Below are 10,717 nucleotides of genomic sequence, written 5' to 3' on the forward strand. Positions count from 1 at the left end.
GTGGAGTAGATGAGGTAACAAAGAAAAGGAGAAAAAATAAAATATAATTGGATTTGAAATCTTAGGAAAAATTTGGATTCAAAATCAATGTAAAAATAAAATTATGATAAATTTTGGGTCTACAAATATGTATATATTTAGATGTTATATTTTATTAAATAAGAAATAAATATCGTAAGATATGATTTTTTATAAGATATGATATCTTTGGATATTATATTTTATTAATATGATATCGTGTTGGATAGTATATCCAATGAACATGATATCCTAATATATTATATACAATGTGATATGTTATGTTTATATTTAATTTGTGTATTTTATAAAAATAAGGATGTCTAACAAGTTGTTTTTAAAAATAAAAAACAAAAAACTTATTGGGATAAATTGTGTTTAAAAATATAATTTTTTTTTTGTTTTTGTTTTATAAAAAATATTACAAATTCAATTTATAAAATATATATTAAATTTAATTCAAACCCTATTAAAAATGAAAAATTATAATTACAAATAAATTAAAAACTAGATAGTTTTTAATAAAAATGAATAGTAATATTATAATAAAATTATAAATTATATTTTTTATAAAAATATATTATTTTATTATATGTTAGAAATGTAAGAATATTAACATCTTTATTAAATTTTTTGGTTAAAAATGAATAATAATAATAATTTATAACGATATTTTTATTTAAAATAAGTAGTGAATAAAGTTTAACATTTAAATAAGTCAAGTTCGTTTTATGTACACATTTTGTTAGAATTACAAATATAATATTTTAAAATGATTTGATTTAATTTGGAATTAATTATATTGGTTTCTTGAATTCAAAATTACTCTTAACATTTTAAAAGAAATTATTAAATAATTTTAATTATTAATTATGTCTTATTTAATTTATAATTTATTTGCCTAAATTAAAAAAATATGGTTGTTTGTAAAAGAGAAATTGTGAAACCAATGTTTGGTTAATCTTGATTTTGATGATAACAAAACTAGGTTTAGAACTAATGATCATATTTCAAGTGTGATTAGGTAAGACGATTTCCAAAGTGACAATCACAAAGACAAATCAAGCCAAGGAGAAATCATGAAGAAGAAGACCACCTCAAAGAGAAGAGTTTTTCAAGACTAAAGTTTCATAAGATCTCTTTGTAAGGTTGTTGGTGCACTAGGACTTTCATGTATTTCATTCTTTATTTATGCACCAAAATCATCCAAGAGTAATATTGTTTTAAATATCTTAAGAATTGGATGATTTCATGTTTTCAACTAAAACCTTATGTTAAATGATTTTCAAACTTGTGTTAAAAGGTTTTAAGTTGAAAAAGGTTGGGTGTTGAGCCAAAAAATGGCTCAATCGGTTCAACTGGTCGGCCGGTTGTGCTCGTTTGGCTGAGGACCGGTTGAGGGAAGCCAAAAAGTTTCTCTCTCTCCTAGTGGCCTTCCCTTATCAGTCAAGGTTGAACCTCAACCGGTTGAGGTCCGGTTGAGACCCAACGGTCACTTGCCAAACATTAAATGCTAATGGCTAATTAACCGGTCGACCCCTAGCTCGATCGATCGAACCCCCAATTGCTAGTTTGACTTTTTTCTTCTATAAAAAGGCTCCAATCTTCATTGTTTCATAAGTTTAACCTTCCCAAATCATTCTTGATTATATTTGAGCCTTGGAAGAGTGTTTTTTAGTGCACCATTGTTTCATAACTTGCATATTTTTAGTGCACCATTCAATCCTAGTTCTTCTTGTATCTTTGAGCTTAAAAGTTCTTGTACTAGGATTTTGTGAGATCCAATCTTTGTATTTCTTTGAGAGGAATTTTCTCAAGTGAGGGGTATCACTTGAGAGGTTATTCAAGAGTGGGATAACTCTTGAGAAGTGTAAAGGGTGCTTGGAGCCAAAAGTCTAAGAGGGTGAATTGAAACCATAATCCAATTGTAAAGAGACTGGAAGCTTGGTTGAAACTTCAAGATAGTGGAACCCTCACTCGGTTATAAGGTTGAGGAGAGTGGACGTAGACAAGGAACTGCCGAACCACTATAAACTCTCGTGTTTGCACTCTCTCTTCCCTAACTCTTTTAAATTATATGCAATTGTCTTTATTTTGTTTATTATATACTTGCATATAATTGTCTCTTATTTTTGCATAATTTAAATTTGTGAAAAAGAGACCATCACCCTATTCACCCCCCCTCTAGGATGATTATCATAAGTTGAATTAGTCTCAAATTCCTAACAGAAACAATGTACATTAATATATTAGTTTTGATTTATTATTTATTATTAATGATTAAATTTATTTTTTGAGTTTCAAATTATTTTTAAAATTTGTTAAACCCATTAACAAATTCAAAACAAAGTGTAATAAAGTTATTATAAACTAATTTTTATCTATAATTTTCTAGTATTAAAGAGTTTAAAGAGTTTATTATTTGAGTTTCAAATTATTTTTAAAAATTACTAAACTTGTTAATAAATTCAACACATTAATTATTGTTTAATTTGGAACTTATCCACTTAGTGAAAAAGAAAAAGAAAATAATGATTAGAGAAATAATAGTCATTTTAAGCCAATTTTTGTTCAAAAATTTCTAGTATTGATTGAATCATTATTTTATTTTTAAGTTATTTTTAAAAATTACCAAACTTGTTTTAAAATTATTAGGCTTATTAATGAATCTAATGTATTAAATTTTGTTTAATTTAGAGTTTATTTGCTAAAAACTAGTTCCTCCTCAACAAAAGGGAAACACCTCCAAATTGAACCACCTTCAAATAGCTTGAGGAAAATCTTATGCATGATGAAGATTTGTATAAAAATACAAAAAGACTACAATAAGCACGAGAATAATAAGAAATCACATGTCTTTTATTTGCACCAAAACATGCAAAGCCTGTAAAAGAAAACAAGAAATAAAAGAGAACAATTTTTTGGAAGGTTTATGGTCAAGGAACTCATAGATACATCCTCTCGACCGGGGAGAAGGATAAGTTCTCCTCTACCAAGTGTTCGTCAAATAGATGAATAAAAGTTCATTGCTCATAAAAGAATTATACGAGCTTGAGATGTGTTCTGTTTTCTCAAAGTTTCATTCAATTTCTGTGCTAATCTTAATCTCAACAAAATTTAGCTAATTCTACCAAGGGCTTCAAGGAGGAGTGAATATGAGGTGACCCTTACCTTCATCAGATTGGTGCTTCCAAGGCCTATGAAGTCAAGGCGCAAGGATCCAATATGATCTTGTGTCGGCTTCATTAATTGTGAATGCCACAAGTCAAACAGTCTTGGAGTACATTTAAGCCTTCAATGACCATAAAAACTCAAACAGCCTTTCATTTATACTCTAAGACATACGTTTATTTGTATTATTATATCTCGATGTTATTCGTGTGCGCCCTTATTTAACGTATTCAATGACTTAGATCCCTTGCTCGATACATATCACTACAGTTCTATAGCGTTTTCATATATGCTTTTACATATCATAAGAACATCCTTAATTTATTTGGCCAATCATATCTTTTACCCCTTAAATGGCTCAATCACGTCCTTTCTCCAATACAAAACAGTACTACGTGTTTACTCAAAAAGTATACCAAATTGTACTACATGTTTACTCAAAAAGTATCCAAGTAACCAAAATAATTTATATGGTATTGTCATATGATCCGTATATGAATAACATAATTTACAATTGTGGTTCAAGCTGTATAAACCCATAAAATTTATGGCTTAATTAACACAAAGTAAGGGCGAGTCCTTCATCAGTTGCAAGCATCTCAACTGAAAAAGCCTGATGATGGGTTTCTCTGGCAGGTGAAGGTATGTCTTCTGGGTCTCTTACTTGTTTAACCCATCTACCGTGAGCATTGCGGACTAGGCCCTTGTTTGCAAATTGGTACCAAGCATGTGGGATCCTAAGCTCATCCACTAACATATCGCAAGCCTTGTTCACTAGGGCAATATCCCTCCGAGCACCTTCCCGAAACGTCGAGGTTTTACTATGGAATCCATCAATAAGGTGGAGGTACGTCTCCAGGCTGTGAAACCCGGGAAGATTGAACCCGCGCTTGAGGTAAGGAGAAGATTGCATATCGAGCTTCAACTCCGCTCCCACATGCGTGTACACCCATTTTAGGGTTCCTGTGATATCATCGAACTTCTGTAATCTTTCATTGAAGACAAGTCCTGGCATCCGAGGGACTATATCTTGCTTCACGACCACCCGTAAGGTTTTAACTCCCAGCTGGTGGAGTTCATCCCTGAAGGCAATGTTGCCAACCCTGGGAGCACCGAACGATATTACACTAATTGGAAGACCTGGAAGAGAGGTGGTAGCTTCGCATGCGTTGAGGAGGGCCAAGGCACCGCCTAAGCTATGTCCAGTGATTGTAAGGCTCACTTGTTCACCTCTTTGCTTGTACAATTGCACTAGCCTTGTTACTTCTTTCATCACTTGATCTGAGGCACTTGACTTATTATACCTTGAAGACTCCCTTTTGGATGTGTAGATACTAAGGAAGCCGTGCTCAACTTTAGCTTCTCCATGCCCAACAGGCTCTAGCTTCCTCTGAAAATCCTCGTACCACTCCGATGGGGCCACTGTCCCACGCCATGCCACGACAATATCTCTTCGCCCAATCCGGCGCGACTCTTGATCATCGCTGACTGCTACGGAGCCCATCCAGTTGGAATCTTTGCTCCATGTGTCGAGCAGGTGAGACCTTTCCAACCATTGGGGCACATCGATATGGGACATGGCGTAGATATACTTGCTCACCATGTAACCATTCTTTTCTAGGCCTAGTTCTTTGAACAGCTTATGCTGATTGTATCTACAGCTCCCACAATATCTTCAAATTGATAAATTGTAGTTTTTTCATTCATCCTTTCATTCGTTCATGTACAGAGTATATATAGAGGGTAATCACCATTCTAAGAATGGGAAAGAATGATACAAGGAAAGAATGATATAAGGAAATAACAACTAATATCCTAATATCTCAACTTTCCTAATATCTCAATATTCCTAATATCTTAATATTCCTAGTATCTCAATATTCCTAATATCTCAATATTCATAATATCTCAACTTTCCTAATATCTAAACATTCCTAATATCTCAACACTAAATGATATAAGGAAATAATGATATAAGGAAAGCATTCATAATATCTCAACACTCCCCCTCATGTTGGTGCATAGATGTCACACATGCCCAACTTGTCTAAAAATTTTGAGAACACTTGACTTGAGACAGCTTTGGTAAGGATATCAGCCAATTGATCTTCTGATCGAATCTTAGGCAATTCCACAATCTTATCATCCAACTTTTCCTTAATGAAGAATCTATCCACCTCGACATGCTTTGTACGATCATGTTGTACTGGATTATGAGCAATATCACATGCGGCTTTATTGTCACAAAACAGTCGGATTGGTTACCTAGATAGATAACCTAAATCCTGTAAGAGGAGTCTTAGCCATAATGCCTCACAAAGTCCTAGAGCCATACCTCTAAATTCCGCTTCTGCACTTGAACGAGCGACGACATTCTGTTTCTTACTTTTCCATGTCACAAGATTACCACCTACAAAGGTAAAGTAACCAGATGTAGATCGCCTATCATCCACTGCACCAGCCCAATCAGCATCAGTATATACTTCTATACTCTGATGATCAACATTTTTTGCGAATAAAATTCCCTTCCCAGGAGCATTCTTCAAATACCTCAAAATACGCATGACTGCATTCATATGTTGTTCTCCAGGATTATGCATGTATTGACTCACTACACTCAATGCATAAGCAAGATCTGGTCTTGTATGAGCTAAGTACATTAATCTCCCCACAAGTCTTTGGTATCTTCCCTTATCGGTTGATACTTGATTAGGCTCAACACACAATTTCAGACCTTCTTCTATTGGTGTATTAATAGGTTGACATCCCGACATTCCAGTCTCCTGTAAAAGATCTAAGGCATACTTTCTTTGAGACAGAAAAATTCCTTCACTTGATCGAGAAACTTCAATCCCAAGAAAGTATTTCAGATGACCTAGATCTTTCATTTCGAATTCTCTAGATAGATAATTTTGTAGAGCTTTTCTTTCTTCAGGATCATTTCCTGTAACTACCATGTCATCCACATATACGATGAGTGCCGTAATCTTACCATGTTGCTTTTTTAGGAACAAAGTGTGATCTGAATTACTTTGACGATAGCCAAAAGCTCTCATTGACTTTGTGAACCTTCCAAACCATGCTCTCGGGGATTGCTTTAACCCATACAATGACTTCTTCAATTTGCACACCTTCTGACATTGCTTTTCTGACACCATGCATCCTGGTGGAAGATCCATATATACTTCTTCAGATAACTCGCCATGCAAAAAGGCATTTTTCACATCAAATTGTTGTAATGGCCAATCTAGGTTTGCAGCTAAAGACAGTAATACTCGAATTGTGTTGATCTTAGCTACAGGTGCAAATGTCTCTATGTAGTCAATTCCATAAGTTTGAGTGTACCCTTTTGCTACCAGTCTTGCTTTAAATCGTTCAATACTACCATCTGCCTTGTACTTCACAGTATAGATCCAACGACACCCAACTGGCTTCTTTCCTGGTGGACATTCTACGAGTTCCCATGTTTCATTCTTCTGCAATGATTTCATCTCTTCATTCATGGCTGCTTTCCACCTTGGATCAGCTAAGGCTTCCTGCACACTGTTAGGAATAGCTACAGTAGATAATTGATTTACAAATGACTTATTTGATTCAGACAAACGATGGGTAGACACATAGTTGCTCATGGGATATTTGACTTTAGTAGACAATTCAGGTTCATATGTGGGTTTAGGAATACCTCTATTATGACGATGTGGTAACCGTTTCATGAATGGATCAGGCTCCAAATTAAGAACACCCTCAACAGACGACGATTGGTTTGGTATTTCAATGAAGACATCTTCGGACCCAAATTGTTGACCACTCATATCCAACTCACCCACTTCCTGGTTCACTAGTTCAGATTGTCCAGATTCATCTTCCTCAGAAATATGATAATCATAATCGAGAGTCTGAATTTCCTTATGGTACTCCCCCTGAAGTTCAGACTCAGATGAAAAATACATTGAATCTTCATGAAACACCACATCCATTGTAATATACATTTGTCGAGTTAGAGGATGGTAACATCGATATCCCTTTTTGTGCAATGCATATCCAACAAACACACATTGCAATGCATGGGAAGTTAACTTGGTGAGTTGGTGCTTGTGTAGATGCACAAATGCCACGCAACCAAAAACACGAGGAGGTAGATTTGGGACGGTTGGGGCAACTACAGCATTAGTAAGAGTTTGGAGAGGTGTTTGAAAGTTAATTGAGCTAGAAGGTACCCGATTGATCAAGTATGCGGCAGATGTGATTGCTTCTCCCCAATAAGATATTGGTGTTTTTGCTGCTATCAAGGAAGCACGAACAACCTCTAACAAGTGTCGATTTTTTCGTTCAGCGACTCCATTTTGCTGGGGTGTATTGGAACAAGTAGTCTGATGAATGATGCCATGTCCTTCCAAATACTTTTGAAGATCAGAACTTTGATATTCTCCACCATTATCACTACGCAAAACCCGAACCTTTGCATTGTATTGAGTTTCAATCATTTTATGAAATTTTTGAAACAACAAGTTCACTTCATCTTTGGTCTTCATCAAGCATAACCATGTCATTCTGGTACAATCATCAATAAAAGTAACAAACCAACGTGAGCCACTCAAAGTTGGGACTTTGGATGGGCCCCAAACATCAGAATGTATAACCATAAAAGGAAACGGACTTTTATTCAAAATTAACGGAAACGAAGCACGATGACTTTTAGCCAATTCACAAATATCACAACGGAAACCAGAAATATCACTCTTTGCAAACAAACTAGGAAACAATTTTTTTAAATAACCAAAGGAAGCATGTCCCAGACGTCGATGCCACAACCAAATTTCAGAATTTTTCTTCTCCTCCTCAGATCCATCTGCCATCAAGGCTTGTTGCAACTTATTTGAATCCTTTGACTGCAAGTCCAAGTAATAGAGTTTTCCTCGTTTAATACCACAACCAATCGTTTGTCTTGTTTGGATGTCCTTAATCACACAAAATTTAGGCCAAAAAATGACAATACAAGATAAGGCTGTAGTGATTTGAGAAACTGACAAAAGATTGTAATCTAAAGATGGAACAACTAAAACAGAATCCAAATTCAAAGTATCAGTAAGAGTTAAGGATCCTTCCCCAATAACTGGGGTTATGTTACCATTGGCTGTGGAAACAATTTTTTGTGAGGAAGGTCTAAGGGGTGAAACCTGTCTAGAATCAAAAGTCATATGATCTGTAGCACCAGAATCAATTATCCATGTACTATTAATAACAGGTGTAAAAGTATTTAAAAACTTACCACCATGATCAGTAGCGGCTACCAATGCAGAGGCTTTCTCAGCAACATTAGCCTCTGTTTTTATTTCGGCAACAATTGCAGTCGAGGTTTTCTTGGAATCCTTCTTCCGTTGATCACGATTATTATAATTAATAACAAAGTGTTGATAGCCTAAACATGATCTAAAGGTCCATGGTTCAAACCCTCGGTTCCTTATTGTTTTCCTGGTCATACCAAGAGTCGTTGCTTTGAAATTGTGGGATATCCAGACTGGTGGGACCAGTCTTATTGCAGTGAGTGCATTTGAAGGTTGACTTATCAATATTAGGGCTTGTCTTAGGATGGTTGATCGCTGTCGGACTACCATAGCGACAAAATATCCAGGATTTCAGTTCCATGGCTCTGATACCATCTTCAAATTGATAAATTGTAGTTTTTTCATTCATCCTTTCATTCGTTCATGTACAGAGTATATATAGAGGGTAATCACCATTCTAAGAATGGGAAAGAATGATACAAGGAAAGAATGATATAAGGAAATAACAACTAATATCCTAATATTTCAACTTTCCTAATATCTCAATATTCCTAATATCTTAATATTCCTAGTATCTCAATATTCCTAATATCTCAATATTCATAATATCTCAACTTTCCTAATATCTAAACATTCCTAATATCTCAACACTAAATGATATAAGGAAATAATGATATAAGGAAAGCATTCATAATATCTCAACACAATACTCCGAGAATAAATCGAAGTCAAATGCATCATAAGTCGCCTGCGCGAATTCTCCATACTCGACAATCTCTCTGCGAAGCCAAGGTTGAAGAGGGTCAAGAAGATTGTCCCAATCACAGGAACCATGAATTTCGCTCCATTTGTTCGATATGTCTTCTTTGGGAGAACATGTTGGAGTGGAGTGCTTCTCATCAATGAGAGAAATACCAGTAGAACTCTGAAAGTCAGTTCTAGGAGGGGTGTCAACATGGAGACGAAGGAGGTTTGAGAGCGATTGGGATAGGCGAGAGCTGGCGCTCTGCTGTTTGGGGAGCGTGGCAACTTCTTGAAAGCCACGAATAATGAAAGTCTGGTTGGTGCGGCGGTGGTGAGCCACCGGGAGATGGTGGTGGATGCAGGAGGATGAAATAGCCTTCATGGTAGCACTCAATTTGGAAACGCTTAACGCTTTCTGCTGAGTTTGGAAGTTGGAATGCACACGAGATATATATAGAAACGAGAACGAGTTCGATCAAACAATGGTTTTGAACTTTTCAGTTTCCATGACGCGTCGGGGGCATGGTCTCTCGGCTATTCAAATTTTGACTCTTTCCACTCCCTAACTTATGCTTGTAGTGTCGGAAAAGAAAAGGGTATTATAGTAATAGACTTATGAACCTGCTTTTTCGACTGGTTCCAAGTCTCCCATGTGGCAAAAGAGAAAGAGAGAGAAAGGGTACCAACTTTTGACTTTCAACTTCCAGCCCCAAAACCGTCAGCGTTCCCATTTGCCCGTGTGCGGTGGACTGATTTTGGTCCAATGCTCACACCCATTTCTGAGAAGCATCCTGATTAAAGGACCCCACCAATACTCATTCCCTATTCTTTGTAGATTGGATGAGTTATTTTTATTTGTTAAATAATAATAATAATAATAAAAATTTCTTTTAAAACCTATAAGTAAATATTTGAAATAGTTATAAATATTTATATTAAAAATTGGTTACTCTTTAAGAAAAAACATAAATTTTATGTAAATTGGTTATCCATTTTAACTAATTAATTATATATAAAAATAACATCATATATACATTATTTTATTTATTTTTAGATTTTCATTACAAATTTTGATTAATTTCATTCCCAATCCTTAAAGTTTAGTGTAAATGCACTCTGAGTACCCTTGGTTGCTAATAAATATATTTTTTTATATATATAAAATTTATTTTTTAAATAAAAAAATGAAAATTTTTAGCGCTGAAGGTCGAACTAAGGGTCTCCAAAAAGCCCGCGGCCCGTGGCCCGCTTTAGGCCCGGCCCGGCCCGACGGGCTAAAGCCCGGCCCAAGCCCGCCGGGCCCAAGCCCGGCCCGAGCCCGTTTTTGGGCGGGCCGGGCCGCGGGCCTAAGTTTAGGCCCGGCCCGGCCCGCCGGCCCGGCCCGTCGGCCCGCCCATAGGCCCGGCCCGTAGGCCCGGCCCGTAGGCCCGGCCCGCCCCTTTAAAAAAAAATTACAAAAATAAAAATTATTAAAAAAAATATTCATTTCAAAATTTTAT

The 10,717-nt window shown here is 35.7% G+C and overlaps 2 protein-coding genes across 2 annotated transcripts; both read right to left on the reverse strand.

The window, feature by feature from the left end:
• Positions 1–3,634: 3,634 nt before the first annotated feature.
• On the reverse strand, positions 3,635–7,357 carry LOC117923103 (phospholipase A1-Igamma1, chloroplastic-like). The gene is made up of 2 exons (XM_034841348.1): positions 7,353–7,357; positions 3,635–4,862 (listed from the first exon to the last, which is right to left on the reverse strand). Exons 1-2 carry the CDS (start codon positions 7,355–7,357, stop codon positions 3,746–3,748), a joined length of 1,122 nt encoding a protein of 373 aa, XP_034697239.1. The 3' UTR covers positions 3,635–3,745.
• Positions 7,358–9,123: 1,766 nt separating this feature from the next.
• Positions 9,124–9,628, reverse strand: LOC117924122 (phospholipase A1-Igamma1, chloroplastic-like). Its single transcript, XM_034842689.1, has one exon. The coding sequence runs from the start codon at positions 9,598–9,600 to the stop codon at positions 9,163–9,165; it is 438 nt and encodes a 145-aa protein (XP_034698580.1). The 5' UTR covers positions 9,601–9,628; the 3' UTR covers positions 9,124–9,162.
• Between the last annotated feature and the right edge of the window lie 1,089 nt (positions 9,629–10,717).

Source organism: Vitis riparia, chromosome 10 (assembly GCF_004353265.1).
Source record: "Vitis riparia cultivar Riparia Gloire de Montpellier isolate 1030 chromosome 10, EGFV_Vit.rip_1.0, whole genome shotgun sequence".
NCBI lineage: Eukaryota > Viridiplantae > Streptophyta > Magnoliopsida > Vitales > Vitaceae > Vitis > Vitis riparia.